At 34.2% G+C, this 21175-nt stretch overlaps 1 protein-coding gene and 1 non-coding gene across 9 annotated transcripts in view; one reads left to right on the forward strand and one right to left on the reverse strand.

Moving 5' to 3' along the window:
• Positions 1–21175, forward strand: part of CEP290 (centrosomal protein 290) — a 100859-nt gene that overhangs the window by 944 nt on the left and 78740 nt on the right. For 5 of the 8 annotated variants that reach the window (XR_012324272.1, XM_033866271.2, XM_033866275.2 and 2 more), the window contains exons 3-16: positions 223–309; positions 413–482; positions 848–894; positions 2589–2732; positions 6899–6952; positions 7695–7844; positions 8239–8421; positions 9060–9149; positions 12474–12596; positions 13543–13666; positions 17762–17934; positions 18664–18826; positions 20329–20429; positions 20502–20589. Coding sequence is in view for 7 of the 8 variants with exons in the window: in XM_033866271.2 (XP_033722162.1) it covers positions 223–309; positions 413–482; positions 848–894; positions 2589–2732; positions 6899–6952; positions 7695–7844; positions 8239–8421; positions 9060–9149; positions 12474–12596; positions 13543–13666; positions 17762–17934; positions 18664–18826; positions 20329–20429; positions 20502–20589 (1597 nt within the window). In the remaining variant the exon portion in view is untranslated. Of the gene's footprint in view, positions 1–222; positions 310–412; positions 483–847; positions 895–2588; positions 2733–6898; positions 6953–7694; positions 7845–8238; positions 8422–9059; positions 9150–12473; positions 12597–13107; positions 13203–13542; positions 13667–15260; positions 16212–17761; positions 17935–18663; positions 18827–20328; positions 20430–20501; positions 20590–21175 lie in introns of those variants that run through there. The other 3 variants (XM_033866273.2, XM_019952393.3, XM_033866277.2) reach the window with 3 other exon arrangements.
• LOC117314379 (U6atac minor spliceosomal RNA) lies at positions 11940–12063 on the reverse strand. The gene has a single exon (XR_004529125.1). It is a non-coding gene; the product is annotated as a U6atac minor spliceosomal RNA (small nuclear RNA).

Here is a 21175-nt window from a genome sequence, read left to right on the forward strand (position 1 = left end):
AATTAGCAGCCATTAAAGGTTTTTGATCTCTAATTGGTAGATACAAAAATATGCCTTAAGAGGGTTAAACTTATGAAGGAAGTTAGACAAAATTATGGACTAGAATAATGAAAATTAGAATAGAATAAAAGAGATAGTTGAAAACATTACGAAGAGAAAAGTTGCAATACTAGATGTAAGACTTGAGGGAAAAGAGGAATAAAAGATATTTCAAACTCTTAGGAATCTAGAAATTACAGCCTTAAGAAAATCATCTATTCATTCAACAAATGTTTGCTGAATCTCTCCTTGTGCCAGGCATTGCAGGCAGTAAGTACTGGGATAGCAAATACAAAACAAAATTCTTATTTTCAGTGCTTACATTCTAGTGTAAAGGCATACTGAAATAGCTTTTTTTATTCTTAACGTTTAGATGAAAGCTCAAGAAGTAGAGCTAGCTTTGGAAGAAGTTGAAAAAGCTGGAGAAGAACAAGCAAAATTTGGTAAATGCCTTGGGGAAAAGATTATTATGGTGTTAAATAGTGGATTTCATTTATTCACTAAGCAGTGAAGAATTACCTTTAATATATTGGGTTGACCAAAAAGTAAGATCTTATGGACAAATCCAAACAAACTTTCTGGCCAACCCAATATTTTATAAAATGTGTATACTCAGTTTATTTTGAAATATTTTTCTAGAACTCCTATTTCATGGATCAGGTACAAAATAGTTATTTTCTTATGTTACCTTACCATTACAACCATGATGGAATCTTTAAAAATTAATTTTATTATTTTATTGAAAATTATTGAAAAGTTTGTTTTGAGATAAATCTGACCAATTGAAATATTTATCTTTTTTTAATAGAAAATCAATTAAAAACTAAAGTAATGAAACTGGAAAATGAACTGGAGGTATGTTCTTTTGTATTCCTTAGGGTGTAATCATTGTAAATATTATTTTCGATTATTATTTTTAAATTTTTTCATTGTAATTAGCTGGAAAAAGTCACTGGAATGATATTGTGTTTATAATTGTTCAGTATATATTTTACGTGCCTATTTATGTATCTTAAATTCTGCTAAGGATTGCACATCCAATTGTGAACAAAATAAAAACATTGAATAACCTCATGGAGCTTGTAGTACAGAGAAATATACAGAGAGATTACTATAACTGAGGTGGAATGAGGCATGTTGGAATTTGAGGAACAGTGACAGAAGGGTATAGGAGAAGAGGTAGCTTTTGAGAAAGCCAAGAGCCAAAATGTGAATGTATTGTTAAGGAACTGAATACATTGAGATTACTGAGACTGTGGGAAAGAATGTGATACAAATGGATTAGCCCTTATAAGGAGGAAGGACCTTTTTCCTTGGTAAAAGGGAGGAAGGAAGAATGGATATGAACAGAAGCTTTTGATGTTTGTAGGTTTAGTGCCTGAAATTTGAGAGGATGGAGAAGTCATCTGCTAAAAATAAGAGTGAAAGGTGTGTGGTCAAATTTTAAAGAAGTCAGATAAAACCAGAAATATAGTGGGGAATGAACTGGAGATTTCAGGATCTGGAGTCAGATAGTTTACATTCAAACCCTGGTTTTTTAGCATGTTAACTCTGCGAATTTAGATGGTTTATTTTCTATTCCCTGTCGTATATCCAGCTTCTAGGGAAATACCAGTCATTCTCAATAAATACTTGTTAAGTGAGTTATGAAGTAAGGTCGATTCTGTGTTAGTGTTTAGCAAGGCAACTACTACAGAATAGAAGGATAGGACAGTTGGAGATGTTGGTAAGAAAGTGCTTTTTGAAGGAGGTTAAGAGTAAGAAAAGTTTAGTTAAGGTAGAAGAGTAACAGAACTGTATGCTAGGGAGATGAATGTGAGACAGATTAGATGACTAAAGGATTTTTGATGTTTTTGACTATGACCTAAAGTAACAGGAAAATGAAGCAAAATGTATTTAGTCTGCTGCAAAATTTTAAAGATAATCTAATTTTGGGTGTTCAATATGGTAGCACTAGCTACATGTGGCCATTAGCATTTAAATTAATTAAAGTTAAGAATTCAGTTCTTTAGTTTCACTAGCCACATTTCAAGTGCTCAGTAGACACATGTAGATAGTGGCTACTGTATTGGGCAGTGTAGAGAACATTTCCTTTATCCTAACACTGGTCTAAATAGTCAGTGGTATGAGGGAAAGGACAGGTTAAGAGCACCGTGGCTCAGTGGCTAGGGTGGAGGCTCTGGTGATTTGTAGCCTGGTTTCAGAGCTCTGATACTCAGGGGAAGCCTAGATAGTTCATCTCAAGGATCATTGTATGCCTTTGCACTTTACCCTGGTGTCTGTGGCTCAGCGGCTATAACAAAGCCTGAGTGATTGACTGTTAATTCTTCATACTCTGGATGGCTCAGGAAGAGCTTAAGGGGTTGTCAGCCTGTGAACTAAAGCTTAAATATGCTTAATTTAAAAAATTGTTTTTAAGCAACATGATTTTAAACATCTCGTGCTGATTATGATAAAATTTAAAGTCAAGATAATTATTTTTGTTGTTGATTCATTTGAATCTCCAGATATAATGGAATTAATTTATACTTTGGGCTTATTACTTTAAGATGGCACAGCACTCTGCAGGTGGACGTGACACTCGCTTTTTACGTGATGAAATTCGCCAACTTGAAAAGCAATTGGAACAAAAAGATAGAGAATTGGAGGACATGGAAAAAGAGTTAGAGAAAGAAAAGAAAGTTAATGAGCAAGTAAGGCACAGTTTTTTAATGACTCTTAACTGTTCAAGTTACCAAAAAAAACACCACCTGTTTATGCTTTTTATAATTATTACTGACAGTTTCAATTTTTATGTTTTATGTTATTTGTGGGAATTGATGTATGCTTATTGATAAGGTTTTATATAACAGTTCATGTTGTCATCATGTCTTTAAAATGTAATGGATCAGGTACATCTAGTGAATGAATATGACCTAGAGATTAATTCTTTATACATGGAGGTAACTTTTTCTCCGGGTGTTAGAATTCTTCACATAAAGTTGATGATTTGATCTGGAATATTGGTATAAAGAAATTAATAGGCATTCAGAAACAATTGATTTGGGCTTCGCTGATGGCACAATGGTTAAGAATCCGCCTGCCAATGCAGAGGACACAGTTTCGAGCCCTGGTCCGGGAAGATCCCACATGTCGCAGAGCAACTAAGCCCATGCACCATGACTATTGAGCCTGCGCTCTAGAGCGTGTGAGCCACACTACTGAGTCCGCTTGCTACAACTGTTGAAGCCCGTGCCCTAGAGCCCATGCTCCACAACAAGAGAAGCCACCACAATGAGAAGACTGTGCACCGCAATGAAGAGTAGCTCCCGCTCGCTGCAACTAGAGAAAGCCTGTGCACAGCAATGAAGACCCAATGCAGCCAAACATAAATAAATAAAATTTTTAAAATTTTTTGATTTTCTTATTTTTCATAATATATTTTGGGAAAAAAGATATTTATTTGTATCTATATTAGTAGTAGACTTAGAAATTAATCTTTTAGTGATGTATTCAATAATAAGTTTTTTATTTTCAGGTGTACCTCGCTTTATGTAATACGTAGATTCTTAAAAAGTGTTAATCTCACCATTTTGTAAATCAATTCATATTTTAAACCATGACATGTCATCTTTTATACAAGCATAGTTTATTATTACCTCTTACGTTATACTTGTTATTTACAAAATAACTCATGCAATGTTCACTTAAATTTAGTTTGAGGAAAAAATTATTTTTTTGCTGATAAGATTGTATTTCCTGTCAGAAAATAGTATGCTTTCTTTTTTTGCCTCAGCTGTCAGTGAACTTAGTACAAAATCTGGTGCCTACATGTATTAACTGTCCCATCCCTGGTGCCCAGAAGCTTTTTCTACCTTTGTGTCCTTTATAAGGTCAATATTGTATCACATCCTGATAATCTCATTTTGTCCATTGTTCTCTTGAAAATAGATGGTTATAAATTTTAAGTAAATGACATTGATTATGAGGTAACATTGCTATTTAAAAAGAATTCATCATAGACTGATTTGTAAGGAAAAGCATCCCCATTCTTGATATATCTATTTTATTATATAGTTTGGAAGTCACGTAAAAGTGAGCCATCTGTACAGTTTTTGCGGTGGAAAAAGTATGGATTGATGCCACCTGAAGGTTAGGAATAAGCTCTTAGAGGATTATGTGTTTAGTTGACTCAGTGAAACATAACAGATCTATAGATTTCTTAATCATGAAGGGTCCAACCTATGCTATACAGTAATAGAATTGCTTAGGGAGGTGGCCGTGTATGTGTTTTTCTGGGCTATTGTTCTTTTGTCTAGCCCATATATTAGTCAACTTCTCACCATTGATACCACACACTGTTAGCTAATCAGAACCACCATGTCTATTCATATCTTAGACTACTATCTTCATTCATAGGCACACACACAGACAACTTGAATATATGGCTTATGTACCTTTCCAGCTGCTAGATTTCTTGAAGTAGAATATGGATATGAGTTGCTTTAGCAATTTCTTCTTTGCCCTTAACCAGTCATTCAGTTTTACTGAGTACTTATAGCATGCCAGAGACTGTGCTAAATACTGAGGATACAGTGGGCAACACTATTCTGCTTCTCAACGTTATTCACTGTCAATAACAAAGGTAACATAAGATAATATGATAGTCTGGGGATACATAAGGATATAAGAATACTCTGGAGTACTCTGGAGGGGTATACCTGAGTCAGTCTTGAGGTTCAAGAAATGATCTGTAAACTGAGACCTGAAATAAGAGTTAGCCTGGAAGAGGGAATGAGATGTAGGTGGTGGTTAAGGAAAAGGCATTCTGGGTAGAAAATACAGTGTTTACTAAGACCTAGAGGTAAGAGATAGCATGGTGTATTCAGGGAACTACAGTTATTCATTCTGGCTGGAATTATAGGTAAAAATAGCTAGTGTAGAGTCCTTACTATGTGCCAGATACTTTATATGCATTAATTCATTATTCCTCATTTGATACTTATATGAGAGAGGTGACATTTCCCCCAGGCTATAGATGAAGAAACAGACACAGAAAGGGTAGGTAATTGCCCATGGTTACACAACTAATAAATGATAAAGCCAGGATTTGATCCAGATTTACTCAAATTCTGTGCTCTTATCTGCTGTGCTACCCTACCTTTCCAGCTTTAACATTTATGATCCTCTAGAGAGATAAGCAAAGGCCAGTACCTGAGGAATTTGGTCCTTTTTCCAAAAAGGAGCCAATGAAGGATTTTGAACTCAGGGATATCATGATCAGATCGGTACTTTGCAAGTTTACCCTCCTTTGTGGAGAGTGGATTGAAGGGGGCCAAGACTAGTAAGGAGACATTTGTGCTAAGTCAGTGTGACGATGGACTAATTAGTGACTGAGGGGGATTAGGGACATAGACATGTTTGAGGGATGTAGATGTAATTGGATATGATGAATGATTGGTTGTTGGTGAAGAGGGAGGAATGGGTAGTCCACCTAATTTTCTGGGTTGGGCCACTGGATAGGTAGATAGCGCCATTCACTTAGAAGTGACACAAGGGGAGTTTAGAAGGCTTATGATTATTATTTGTTTTGTACATGTTGAGTTTGAGGTCCCTGTGGGCATATTCAGAAAGGATATCTGGATAAGAAACTCAGAGATACCGGATAGATGATAAGAATTTGTGGGTCATCAGCATAGATACTGAAGCAATAGAAGTGATTGTAAGGCAGATGTCTAGGTATAGAAATGTCTAATGCAAGAGGAAGTGGTGCTTCAAGGAATAGACCAAGAAAGGACAAATATCAAGAGTATGATGTTTCAAAACCAAGGAAAAGGAGCATCAGTAGTATTAAATGCTTTAGCCTTAAGTTCCTGACGTGTCTCTTCTTGTTAAAATTTTCCAATTCAAAACAGGATGGGACTGTTTCTTAACTCCCAGATGATAATAATAATAATGGTAAAATTCTAAGATTCGTATAGCACATTGCATTTTATTATGAAGTTTCTTTAAACTTTTTTTTTGAAAACTTTATCTTCATAAAGATGGTAAGAAAAACAGTAAACGCATAGTCTTCATATAGATTCACCTGTTAACACTGTGCCACATATGCTTTATCTTTGTACACACAGACTTATTCTCCTCCCCTCCCCTCCCCTCCTTTCTTTTTTGCTGAGACATCAGAGTTAATTGCAGATATCATGATACTTCATACTTAAATATTGCAAATATCATGATATTTCATTCTTAAATATTTCAGTGTGTTTCCACTGAAAGGAAGTAGTTATATTTCCTTTATAACTATATAAGTAGTTATATTTTCCAATATAACTACTTATATAATCAGCATACTCAGGAATGTAATATCAATTCAGTACTGTTGTCTAATATGTAGTCCATAATCAGATTTCCTCTATTGGCCCAATAATGTCCTTTTAGTCTCCCCACCCAATATCCAAGCATCCATGCTTCTTTTTAACCATTATGTTCTACTGCTTTGTATTTCTAAGTAATTTAATGCTCACTGAGAGCAAAGAGTATTCTAGCTCTGGTAATAGAACTGCAAAATAATGAAGATCTTGGTTGGAAGACTACTCATTATTAGGTTTTACTCTGGGGGAAGAGGGTAATGTTTTGTTTTCTGTATCCTTTGGTTAGAGGTTTTTGTTTTTTGTTTTATAATCTTTTAAACTCAACCTGCTTCATCCTTCCTAATCCTTAGTTAGTTAGTTTTCAAAATTTTGGCATATTATTCATGTCTTGGGTCGACATGAAATCCTCAGTAGTTAAACATTCTCTGTGTTATTGGAAAGGAACTGAAAACCTGGCATTACATAGAACTACTGCTGAATTTTATCTTATTTGTTTTTTGCTGTTTTAGTTGGCTCTTCGAAATGAGGAGGCAGAAAATGAAAACAGCAAATTAAGGAGAGAGGTTGGTAAAAAATTTTAGTAGTTGTGGTGGTTCAACAAAGATACTTATTAAAAAAGTGTTCATAAATTAATTCTGTAACCAGAACTGGAATCGTCTAAGTAATTGATGTTTTCAAACCATGTTTTATGATATGACTTTGTCTTAGGGAAATAGAAAATAAGTTGAAAGGTGAAGCCGTTAAGTACTACATTCATCTCTTAGGTCTATGTGGGTAAATCTTGCTTTGTTTTTTAAGCTGTTCTTTGCTAGTTTGCTAACTGAATATATGACTGGATTTCTCCCTTTTTCCTCTTACTTTATCTGGCATTCTTTTAAAACTTTTGTTTCTTATTAAATATTACAAATTCTGATTATTATTTGGTTCTTCTGAGCCAAATAATGTTTGTACATTGTTTATCCTGATAGTGCTTGTCTTTTTAACATAATCAAAATATTTTTTTGTTTTGGTTGGTAATTAATATTCTTGCTTTCTTTGATTATCCAAAATAATATCTCATTCTCCTAAAAATTTTTTTCTTTAATTTCTAATTATTATATTTAATTATATATTGCCTTTCTTATTTCTAATTACCTTTTTCCTGTCCTCTTCTGGAGAACAAACGTCTAAAGAAAAAGGTGAGGCTTTAAGGGTGGTGAAACCTTGGAATTTTAAAGATGTGTTTTGAGATCACTATTCAGAGGGTGAAATTTTGTTTCTTTGGATAGTTTTTTTAATAGAATACTGTGTTTGATCTGCCTTCAGAATGAACAGCTTCGTCAGGATATTATTGACTATCAAAAACAAATAGATTCGCAAAAAGAAACCCTTTCATCAAGAAGAGAAGACAGTGACTACCGGTCACAATTGTCTAAAAAAAACTATGAACTTGTCCAATATCTAGATGAAATTCAGGTAAAATGGATAGAAGTCATTTCAAAGCAATGATCTTTATAAAGCTTTAATTTCATTATAATATAAAATTAGTATTTAGCCCTACATTTCAATATATTTAGTATAAATCTGCAACTATGTATTTGTAAAACATGAAATAAATTGCATCTTTGAAGTTGCAAATCTTGCAAATTCATTCTTGTTATATGCCTATCTTGGGCATTGTTTAAGAACTAAGATACTTACTTACACTTTTCTTGATATTTAATTTGGTTTAATTGACCAATAGCAATTGATACTAAATATCTATGAAGAATTCTGTTTTCTCCAGCAGACACGTATGACTCCATTTAGTATTAATTTAAATTTTAGTTTCTTAAATTGTTTTTAACTGTAGCATCTTTACCTTTCTTAGACTTTAACAGAAGCTAACGAGAAACTTGAACTTCAGAATCAAGAAATGAGAAAAAATCTAGAAGAGTCTGTACAGGAAATGGAGAAGATGACTGATGAATATAATAGGATGAAAGCTATTGTGCATCAGACAGATAATATAATGGACCAGTTAAAAAAAGAAAATGATCATTACCAGCTTCAAGTAAGAATTCTTGTTTGACTTATTTGGGCAAACTTCATATTGCCTCATTACTATTTATTTGAAACTAGAAAGTACTTTTAACTTTCTAGGGTATGAATTTTTGTCTTATGCTCTAGTATGTCATCTTATACTGTAATATGTTGCCATGGTAATTATTTGTCTCTATGTGTTTCTCTAGTCCCCTTACATATACCTTGTAATTACTGCCATATAGAGTATATGGGTGATACCTGAATGAATATGTAGATAACAATCCTGCAAATTTTCTGCTAAAGCCTCTTAGAAGTCCTGTGGACCATCAAGCTTAATTTTATACCTTAAAATAAATACACTCTAAATATCATAGAAACCAATATATTGTTTACTACTTACATGGGATTAAACTTGTTTAAAAAATAGAGTAATACTTAAAAATACAATTCTCTAATGACAAAAAATAATTATACAACTGTAAAGATGCACAAACAATTAAAGGTCACCTTAACTACAGAACTGCTCCCATAATGAATATGCATTTGTAATGTATATGTATATATGTGCATGTGTATGCTTATCATGTGTGTAAATATTCATATACAACAAATACATGTATAGTACACTAATTTGCAACAGTTCTTGAAATAGTTGTTGCCTTTTAGGTGCAGGAGCTTACAAATCTTCTGAAAGCAAAAAATGAAGAAGATGATCCAATCATGGCAGCTGTCAACGCAAAAGTAGAAGAATGGAAGGTGCTTTTTTCAATTGCTATAATAGCTTGTTCATTTTCATTTTACATTTCAGTTTTTTAGTCTTAATTTTCTTTAAAGTTCTTGTACTAGTTAATGACATTTTTATTAGGCATTTTAAAAAGTGTATTAGATGTTTTAGCTGGAAAACTCTAAGAACCGTGTGTAGACCTCTAGCTTATCTGTTGTTGAATGAGCTCTTCTACATCAATGAGTTAAATTTAAAATTTTTAGTTTTCTGATAGAAATCTAAGTCTAAAATATAATATGTCATCTAAAATAGATAATTATAAATAAAATTTAAATGTTTTCATGTAAACCATAGGTACCTTGTATATATTAGTTATATAGTTCCAGGTTTAATTTTAGTTTTTCTGACTCTCCTTCCATGTTAGATTAATCAAGCTATTGGCATTCAGTGGAAATGGGAGTAAGGAAGTGGATCAGGAATGGAAGTAAGGGAAGGGATCTTTCAGAATCACCTGAGAAGTCTTTTCAAAAGTCTGTTCCTCCTCACCACTCTCTAACTCCAACCACAACCCCAAGCCTTACCATATCAGAAGTTAGGATTGTGATGATTATATATTTTGAAAAAAGTCTGAAATGATTCTGAATAAATCTAATTTTAAAAGCTATCACTTTTATAGTCATTGTTTCTAACAAGGTTCACATAAATCTTGTTGGCTATTTGAAATTATCATGTGGGAATCTCAGCTAACCTATATTTTAAACAAGAGCAGTAGCAGTGGAAATGAAGTTTATAGAATCAATCAGAGGTCAATAAACTTTCTGTAAAAGGTCAGGGAGTAAATATTTTAGAATATTTGGTTTCTGGTGTATCTATTCAACTCTGCTATTATAATATGAAGGCAGCCATAGACAATACATAAATAAATGAGCAAGGCTGTTTTCCCAATGAAACTTTACAGAAGCAGGCAGCAGGCCAAATTTGACCTATGAGCCATAGTTTACCAACCCCAGGAAAAAAAGAGTTGTTTTTAATCGTTTAATTTTGGGAGAGAGATGTTAGCAAATGTATTCTTCTGCACTTCATTTTTACTTAGTATCTTTTACTTAGTTTATAGCAGTATGTATGGTATTACTTTGTTCTTTTTAATGTAATTTTTCTTTGTAGTTATGTATGTTATTGATTCCCTATTATGTGGCGTTTAGGAGGTTTCCAATATTTGCTATTAGAAACGATGTTTTAATGAATATCCTTGTATATTTATTTTGAAAATGTGTATCTGTAGAATAAATGCTACAAGTGTAATTGTGATATATATTGCAAATATATTCCTCTAGTTGGTCACTTGTCTTTTGGCTTTATGGTGTTTTTTACTATGATTTTTTTTTTTTTTTTTTTTTTTTGTGGTACGCGGGCCTCTCACTGTTGTGGCCTCTCCCGTTGCGGAGCACAGGCTCCGGACGTGCAGGCTCAGCGGCCATGGCTCAAGGGCTCAGCCACTCCGTGGCATGTGGGATCTCCCCGGACCGGGCCACGAACTCGTGTCCCCTGCATCGGCAGGCGGACTCTCAACCACTGCACCACCAGGGAAGCCCCTGAAGTATTTTTTTTATATTGCATAAATTTAATGTTTTTCATGGCTTTTGGCCTTTGTATCATAGTTAGAAAGGATTCTGAGTATAAAATTATTTTCTCATATTTTCTCTAGTATCTTCTAGTTTCATCTTTTACATGTAAATCTTTGAAGCATATACTATTTATTTTGGTATGAAGAGTGAGATATGGGTGCAACCGAGCTACTCTGTTGTCTAAACATCATTTATTGAACATTTCATTTTTCTCCTACTAAAATACACTTCCATTTTTATTACATACAAAACTGTTGAATTTGAATTTATTTTGGGACTCTCTTCTTTATATTGATTGATCTGTTTTCTAATCATGTACACTTTTTTTTTTTTTTTTTTTGGCGGTACGCGGGCCTCTCACTGCTGTGGCCTCTCCCGTTGCGGAGCACAGGCTCCGGACGCGCAGGCTCGGTGGCCATGGCTCACGGGCCCAGCCGCTCCGCGGCATGTGGGATCCTCCCAGACTGGGGCATGAACCTGTGTCCCCTGCATCGGCAGGCGGACTCTCAACCACTGCGCCACCAGGGAAGCCCCACCAATTATTAAAAATAATTGTTTTAATTATTATGCTTAAATATTTGAAAAAGCTGTTCCCATTATTTATGTTTTTTAGATTCTTATAAATGTGCTTTTTAAATACAAATTTTAGAAATAGTTCTTTAAAATATTTTAGTTATTTTATTGGGTATATATTAAATTTATAAATTAATTTATAGATTGATTTTGATATTTGGTCCTAGCAAAGAACACAAGGTACCTTTCATTTTTTTTAAATTGAGGTAAAATTGACATAACATGATACTAGTTTCAGGTATACAGTGTAATGATTCGATGTTTGTATGTATTGCAAAATGATTACCCCAGTAAGTTCAGTTAACATCTGTAACCACACATAGTTACAATTTTTTTTTTCTGGTAATGAGAACTTTGAAGATCCACTCTCTTAGCTATTTTCAAATATGCAGTACAGTATTAAAAAATGATGATTAGGGGCTTCCCTGCTGGCACAGTGGTTGAGAGTCCGCCTGCCGATGCAGGGGACACAGGTTTGTGCCCCGGTCCGGGAAGATCCCACATGCCACGGAGCGGCTGGGCCTGTGAGCCTCGGCCGCTGAGCCTGTGCATCCGGAGCCTGTGCTCCACAACGGGAGAGGCCACAGCAGTGAGAGTCCCGCGTACCGCAAAAAAAAAAAAAAAAAAAAATGATGATTAGAGGCCATGAAGTGGATGGCAATGCCTTAACCATATGCATGTTGTCAAGCCTGAGGCCCTCTTCCATTCTTGTCCAGAGGAATGCTAGCCTTTTCCTTTCATGCAACATAACAAGATACCTTTTATTCATTCAAGATATTTTATGCTTCTTAGTGTCATTTTAATGTTTTCTTCATAAAAGATTAGTTGTACAAAACCTTTTGTAATTGCAGGGAGTTATTTATAGCTTAGTGTTCTAGGAATGGGTTTTGGAAACTAGAGATTGTTTAAAAGATTGAATTTCTTAAAAAGCAAAAAATACAGTGTATATTTTTGAATCATTTCTTATTTGAATTTCAGGTTGTATGCACAAAAGAACAGTGGTCATTCCAATAGTTGCTATTTTCTCACTTCAAAGAATTTTATTTCCTGTATTTTCTCTAAATCTGCTAATGGTATATATTAAAATATTTACCATAAATGAGGAATGGTTTATTAATTTTGCTCTTATGTAACAGATTCTATTTTGTTTATTTCTAGTTAATTTTGTCTTCTAAAGATGATGAAATTATTGAGTACCAGCAAATGTTACATAACCTGAGGGAGAAACTGAAAAATGCCCAGCTTGATGCCGATAAAAGTAATATTATGGCTCTACAACAGGTAAAACTTTCTCAAAATTTGGTTTATCAACAAGGTTTATTAAAGTTGGTGATGAAACTCTAAATTATGTCTTATTTATTTCCTGTGCCTAATCTAGTCACTTGCACTTTTGGGTATATAATAAAGTCTTTTGAAGTTTCTTACACCGTCCAGTCCCAAGAAAAAATTAGAATTAAGTTTAGAGTTAGGGATAAAATTATTTTATGTATTTTTCTCTATTGATGCAGATAATACATTTATTGTTTTGCTTGGGAATTATTTAATAAGAAACTTCAAAAACTTTTAGAAATTTTAAAAATATCTTAATTCTCTGTTACTAAAGTCTATTGTGTTGTGTTTTAGTGCTGAAATATCCTGTACAATGTGAAATAAGCTAAAGTATGGCTATAATTTGTACTGTATAAAATTTTTGTTTTTATTGATAGTACAAATATATTCATATAGAAAGAAGTTACACTTGCATCAGCTGTGCTCTCTAGTCATAGTCCAAAAGAAAGAAGGAAATTTGGAAAGTATTTGGAGAATAAGGACGATCGCAAGGGACAAGATTTTTGAATGAAGTACTGCAGGGGTGAAAGCTAAGTTGAGTAAAGGAAAAAGCACAAGGTAAAACACAAACATAAAATGGTAAAAAGATAGAATTGGATGATGAGGAAAAGTAACACAAAAGGAGTTATTAGAAGCCACAAATATTAGAGAGTTCTGGAATTCGTATTTGTGAGAGTGCTAGCCCTTATATCATCTTTAAGTACTAGAGTGACAGCAGTATTCCTACAGTGATTAGTGCAGTTGAGGTATACAAAATAGTAAAAGGCACAGTTTTGACTCACAAGAAATATATTCTATAGTCTTGTTGAAAAAAACAAGACCTACCTTTTCTATTACTTTAAAAATGTAGATTAATATTCATGAAGTGATAATATGTAATATTCAAAATATTTTATAGGGTATACAAGAACGAGATAGTCAAATTAAGATGCTCACTGACCAAGTAGAGCAATATACAAAAGAAATGGAAAAAAATACTTTTATTATTGAAGATTTGAAAAATGAGCTCCAAAGAAACAAAGGTAATTCAATGTTTTATAAGTATATAGTCATTTTATATACCATTAAGTTTTTAAAATATTTTATTTTTATTAAAATGAAATTATATTATGCCAACAGATATATTAGTGATTTTTCTGTATTTGAATTTTATATTCTTAAAAAAACTGTACAAGGTATTATTGACTACTGTATATATATTAGTATTTACACATGTAAATGATGGCAGTATTTTCTGTAGTTTTTCTCTGATGAAAACTACATTAACCCCTATTACCAGATTGGCTGTATAAAAGAAATGAAAAATGGTGATATAATTGTATTTATCCTCCTTTTTGCAATTAACAAAGAATGGAAGAAAATAAAATTTTGATCAGTGTAGCAACATCGCAGAGAGTTTTCAGAAGTAATTGACTTGTCAACATTTGAATTAACCTTACCCAACTTGATATGTCATCATATTCTCCCTACCTTGGGTCATGCTAGCTTACCTAACTCATCAAATCCTTTGAATGTAAGCCCTTACAACATTAGTGATCTTATATTTCCAAAAGACTATATACTGTAGATATACCAGAACACATTAATGCAAACTATTCATAATAAGTTCATGACATATTTATTGTAATTGCTGAAGATAAAAAAAAATTAGACACAAAGGGGAAATAATGAGTGAGTCTATGTGTGTGTTTGTGTGTAAGTGAAATAATGGTAGTGTGGTTGTAATTTAGGTAGTGAGGCAAAAGCCTCACTGAGGAGATATTTGAACAAAGACTTAAAGAAGATGAGGGAGTGAGCCATGTGGATGTCCCTAAGCAGTGAGAATAAGTGCAGGGCCCTGAAGCAGGAGTGTACTGAGCATGTTTGAGGAACAATAAAGAAGCCTTTGTGGCTGGAGCAGGGTGAGCAAGTGGGCAGTAGTAGGTGATGAGATCAGAGAGGTAACGAGGGGCCATATCATATGGGGCATTACAGTTCATTGTAAGGACTTCGGCTTTTCTTTTAAGTGAGAATGGACATCAAAAAATTTCTGAAGAAAGGAGTGATATATTTTGACTTGGACTGTGTCTGCCATAGACTCTAGGAGTGGTAAGGAGAGAAGCAGGGAACCTGTTATAAGACTACTGCAATAACCTGGAGAGAGGTGATGGTAGTTTAAAGCACGGAGGTAGCAGTGGAGTTATATGTAGTCAGTTCTGGATGTATTTTGAAGGTGATAGAAATGAAATTTGCTGACAAATCAGATGTAGGATGTGAAAGTTATCAGAGCTTTTGGTCTGAATGCTGGGGAGGGCTGTGGAAAGAGCAGGTTTAGAGATGGTCAGGTACTTAGTTAAACAGGACATGTTAAGTGTGAGATGGCTATTAGACATCTGAGTGAAAATGTTAAGTAGGTACTTGTATATAGAAGTCTGAGGTTCATGAGGACAGTCTGGGTTAAACATATTAACTTGGGAACTTTATGCATAAAAATGGTACTTGAAATCATGAAGCTGGCTGAGATCATCAAAACAGAAAATGTTGGTTAAAAAGAAAAATCTTAAGACTGAGCCTTGGGATGCTTTTATTTTAGAACTTGGGGAGATGAAAAGGAACAACCAAAAAGGCTGAGAAGGAATGACCAGAGAGATGGGAGGAAAACCAGGAGCACGTAGAGCCCTGAAACTCACATGTGGAATGTCATCAAGGAAGAGCATAAGCAACTGTGTTCCATACTATATTCATTGCTGCTGATAAGACAAGAGGAGCACTAAAAATTGACCACTGGATTTAGCAGTGGTCATTTTTGGTTCAAGAGAAAATGGGTAGAGATGAAATAGAGCCAATACAGAGACTTTTGAGGAAAAGGAAAGGAGAAAAATAGAGTGGTAGCCTGAGGGGAAAGGGGGATAAAGAAAATGTTTTTCTCTTTTAAATGGAAGAAATAATCATGCTTCTAAGTTAATAGGAAAGATCCATTAAAGAGGAAGCAAGTCATGAATTGATGAAGCAAGGGAGGGAGAGAAGGACTTCTGGAGTAATATTCCTGAGAAGGCAATGGGATGGGATCTAGTGTTCAGTGGAGTAGTTGGCTTAGGAGCACAGAGAGTTCATCCATAGGAACAGGAAGAAGGGTGGGGTGTGTAGTTACTGTCCGATGTGGCTGGGTAGATGTCCTGACAGTAAAAGTTTTGGTTTTCTCAGTGAATGAGGAAGCAAGGTTCTCAGCTGAAAGTGAGGATAGAGGCAGATATATTAGAAGTTTGAGGAGAGAGAAGTAAAGAGAAGGTGGGAAATGGTCATCTGGAAGAATGAACCAGACTAGGGAAATATAGTGTGACTGTTGAGCAGCATCAAGCCCCACTTGCTATACTTATTTCTACATGTGTCTGTATTATGTATGTACTAGAATTATTCTTTGACAGTAGCTTAAATTGCTTAAAAGGATCACTGATGTTGTGGGGTTTGCATATTCCAGTCACCAGGAGAAAAAGTGGCGGTTGATTTCTGCTGTCAAATAAGGAAGAGGTCTTATATAGTGACGCTTCTGTCAGTCCGTAGTCATGTAATTCCTAAAGTCCACAGAAGGTGTGTGTACTAGGCTATACTCTGTATATTGAATTTAACTTGTGCATGACAGTTAATGGTGGTCTCCTTTCATTGGTTAAGATTAGTTTTAGCTCGTAGAAGCATCTGAAAAATGGTGGCAAAATCAAGATAGAAGTTTATTTCTCACTTGTGTATTGGTCTAGTTAGGCAGTCTAGGGTATTGCCTTCATCTGCCTCATGCAAAATGGAACTTTACCCTCACATCCAGTCCCAAACAGCGAGGTAGAGGAAGAGGAGGCAAGAAGCAAAGAGCATGTACTGAAGGATAGGCAGGTAATATATTGTGGAGGGCCTTGCAGAAGAAAGGGAGAATAGATTTTGGGGACAGGAGCCTCTGTCACATTCTCCAGCTAGGCTGTTAACTCCAGAGAACAGGACTCACTTCTTATAAACGTGTGTGATCTCCCACACTAGTCCAGTGCCTGTATGTAAGTATATGACCTATAAATCAGTAGATGTTTATTATGGATGAGTGTAAGAATGATTGTCAGTAAATTTTAGAATGATACGAATACTATATTTTGGTCTTAGCAACAGTTTGTTAAGATGTACAAGTAGGAATTTTTTTTTTTTTTTTTTTTCCCGGTTCGCGGGCCTCTCACTGTTGTGGCCTCTCCTGTTGCGGAGCACAGGCTCCGGACGCGCAGGCTCAGTGGCCATGGCTCACGGGCCCAGCCGCTCCGCGGCATGTGGGATCTTCCCAGACCGGGGCACGAACCCGTGTCCCCTGCATCGGCAGGCGGACTCTCAACCACTGCGCCACCAGGGAAGCCCGGGAATTTTTTAACTATTAGTTACAGTTAAGTTTAGCTGCAACTGACAGAAAAAAATCGAATGTAACAATGGTTTAAACAGGATGGAAATGTACTTTTCCGTGATATAATCAAAGTTGAGGCAACTAGTTTAGTGTAGGTGTGCTACTTGTACAAATACCAGATACCAGGGACCCTGTATCTTGTTGCTTTGACTATCAGCATGAGGTTTCCATCTCATGTTCTAAGAAGACTGAGTTCCAGCCCTAATGTCCATATTCCAGCTGGCAGCAAGGAGGAAGGAGAAAAGAAAATTTCACTCCTCTCCTTTAAAAACATTTCCTGAAATGTGCACATGGTCTTTCTGTTTATATCCTATTAGTCTCATGACCACACCTAGCTACTGGAATGTAAGTGGAAATTTAGTCGTTATTTCAAGTGGCCATGTGTCCGTCTAAAAATCCATAGTTCTATTACAGTGGACGAAAGGGAGCTAACTATTAGAAACAGCAGCCTTTGCCACAATTATCATTCTTTGTAAAGCAGTGTTTTCCAGTCTTTTATAATCCATACCCTTTCAGCTAAGATTTTATTAAAATTTCCTTTTTAGCTTTATAAATAAAACCAAATCAAAACTTTATTTTACAAATATAAAATTATAATATTAAATGGACTTTTTTTAGTGACATACCACATTTCCTGCTTCCCATACTGGAACCAGTGTTTTATAGGAGTAAGTAGTCCAGTTTATTCATGATTTTAATTTTTACCCTGTAGGAGCTTCAGCACTTTCTCAACGGACTCATTATATGAAAATTCAGTCTAAGGTTCAAATTTTAGAAGAGAGAACTAAAGAGGCTGAGAGAACAGCTGAACTGGCTGAGGCTGATGCTAGGGAAAAGGATAAAGAACTAGTTGAGACTCTGAAGCGATTAAAAGATTATGAATCGGTATGTATTTTTATCTTGTCAATCAAGGAGCTTAGAATTATCTTGCCACTTATAGACTGTTCTGTGCCATTTTCTTTATACCATTTAAAAACATTCCAGAAGTATCTCGTGATAAAGATTATCCTAATTGATTTATACTGAAGTGTTCAAACTTTTGTGCAGCATTTACTTTTTGGCAGAATTGTTTTCAAACCATTTGATTAAAGCATTTTGCCCAGATAATCAGCTTTGGTGAGGCAGCAGGATTAGATTCTTTGTAATCTGTGTCATTGTACCACCATGTAGATGTGACACCACTGATGAGTTGTCTAAAAGTTGTAACAGAAGCAGTTTTACCACCTACTGTGCCAACACAGCCTTACTTTGTACTTTTTATATTTTTAAATCTGATTACTGCTAAGTCAGGCAACTAATAACCTACATATTCTAATGGTATTGCTGATTCTCCCTTACTATTCCTTTTCTGTATTTTGTTAAGTGTTTTATGTGTAATATTCTGAGTCACTTTGCCATTAGGATGCTATACTGGGAAATTTCAACTGTTCCATTTCCCGTTATTATTATTACTGGATTTGTTTTTTAAAAGTACAGTAAAAAACACAGTTTATAGTTGTAAATCTTAGTTATATGTGTACTTCCCCTCAGACTTAATAAGAAAACAAATTCATGAATTTGACAGTTTATTCAAATAAACAATGTTATATTTAAATTATATTGGGTATTTTTCAGGGAGTTTATGGCTTAGAAGATGCTGTTATTGAAATAAAGAATTGTAAAAACCAAATTAAAATAAGAGATCAAGAGATTGAAGTATTGACAAAGGAAATCAATAAACTTGAATTGAAGATCAATGATTTCCTTGATGAGAATGAGGCACTTAAAGAGCGTATGGGTAAGTCATCTTTTAAGATATGTAGTTTGCTCAACCTAATTGTCAAGTCATTTTTTTTGGCTTATGATTATTTTTAGATATTTGGATGCTTTTTTTATTTAATAATTCCTCCTATAAAAATACTTAAAACAAGTAAAAGTGGAGCTGTTCCAGTTGAAGTGGGATCATGGATTTGATGGAGTTGCGATGGTGGTTGGACAGACCTGGAGCACTGCTATATTCAGTCAGAGATCGCCTCAATAATAATTGCATGCTTAAAAAAAGGAAAGCTACTTAGTTAATACCACTATTAGAAATTACGCTTTTTTTTTTCCAACAAAAGTAGTGTGTTAGTTTGCAAAATGCTCTAGTTTCAGATGAATACATGGGGACATTTAGAAATACTGTTTAATCCTTTTTAAGACTTTTAAATACTTGACTTTTATAATTGGCACTAAGTTTTACTTGGGTTGAGTATTTTAAGGTTACTATTGATTCTAAGAAGTAATAAATATAGCTTGAGAGTTTATATATTGATATCAATAAATAGTTCATTAGTGAATATTACTAGTTTGAATGTTACGACAGTCCAATCTAAATTGCTACTTTAAAATGGAAATAAATATCTAAATCATGATTTCATTATACTTAGTAAATACCAGTTAATGCTTTCTTAGAGTTAAAATGATCACCTGTAAAAACTATTCTCTAAAGGAAGGAAAAATAAATATTTTATACATATTATTTATTCGTAAAAAAGTGTCTATCTGGGACCCAGAGTAATGCCAGGACCTCAAGTTAGACTTAGTCTAATCAACTTGATCTACCAGATCACGACCAACTTCAATATGGACGTTCCTAAAGGTGACTGAGCCGTCACAAACACCAGATTTTCTGTTTTTTAAAGGCCCCAAATCTTGCTTTATAATTACTTGAGACAATCTTGATATCTGGTTTTCAGAGCATAGCTGCTTAGTAATGGGAAGTTAGGAAAGAGGCACACTGAGAATGTCAGTCTAGTCATGACAAAATATAATTGATATTGATATTAATATTGACTACTATGTGCCAAGCACTGCTATAAGTACTTTATTTGGGTTAATTTTATTATGCACCTGACAACAAGCCAAAAAGAAATACGTGTATACATTCATACACATGTACTTACATATAGTATTATCCCTACAACCAGTTAATAGTTGATAGTGGGAATTGAACCCAACTTTGTTTTATTACAAAGCTTCTGTTCTTAGTACATTATAGTACCTCTCTGACAGTCCAACATGGAAGACAGATCATAATATGTCTTTGTCAGGATTTCCACTAATAATTGTGATAAAATTTTAGCTTGTATGGTTACAGTTCAAATACCTCAAAAATTCTTGCACAAAAATCCCCATTCTTCAGTGATGGTGGCTAAATAGATTATAACCAGTTGCTTGATGATAACCAGTTGCCGTATGACGTTTTTGTAGTTCATTTGAATATTAATAAGGTTTTAATCATTCTGCTTTTTATTTTAGGCCTTGAACCAAAGACAATGATTGATTTAACTGAATTCAGAAATAGCAAAAGTTTAAAACAGCAGCAGTACAGAGCTGAAAACCAGATTCTTTTGAAAGAGGCAAGTGCAGTAGTCAATTGGTTATTTTCCTGGTTGAAGTAAAGAAAAATACTAACAATTTTAATTTTGTAGATTGAAAGCCTAGAGGAAGAAAGACTTGATCTGAAGAAAAAAATTCGTCAAATGGCTCAAGAAAAAGGAAAAAGAACTGCAACTTCAGGTATACTGTTATTCCAAACCTTTAAAAGAATCATTGGAAAATGAATTGTCTGGATCTGTAATTTTCTGTATGTGAGAAATAGTATTGCTGTATTACTGTGGTTTTGCTACAAGTTTAATAAATGAAAATAATGGCCTGATGAAGAGTGTATGAGTGAGTGTCACTGAGTTTAGTCCTAAATCTAAACAGTTAAAAGAATAATAAGTGAACAAAAAACAAACATCAGAATCATGGACTTTTGAAAAATTTACAATATAGTCTGTATTAATTTCTAGACAATCCCAGTATGTTGTGATTAGTAATGATAAAACAGTAATTTTTGTCAATGTATGTTACTGTTAATATTTTCTTTCTCTTTAAAAGCTATGCATTGGAAGCTTTAATTGTACATTATTCTTTACTAAGTGAAAGTAATGTTTTATTGAATAAAAATTAACAATTTTTTGTTTTGTTTTATCTTACATGGTATAAAGAGAACAGCTGGTTTATTTTTTAATAGCTATTACAGTGCTTTTTTGTAAGACCATAGAGAAGGCTTTTTTTTTTCTAACTTGGCCCAAGGCCCACAATTATCTATGAATAATAG

Source organism: Tursiops truncatus, chromosome 11 (assembly GCF_011762595.2).
Source record: "Tursiops truncatus isolate mTurTru1 chromosome 11, mTurTru1.mat.Y, whole genome shotgun sequence".
Taxonomy (NCBI): domain Eukaryota; kingdom Metazoa; phylum Chordata; class Mammalia; order Artiodactyla; family Delphinidae; genus Tursiops; species Tursiops truncatus.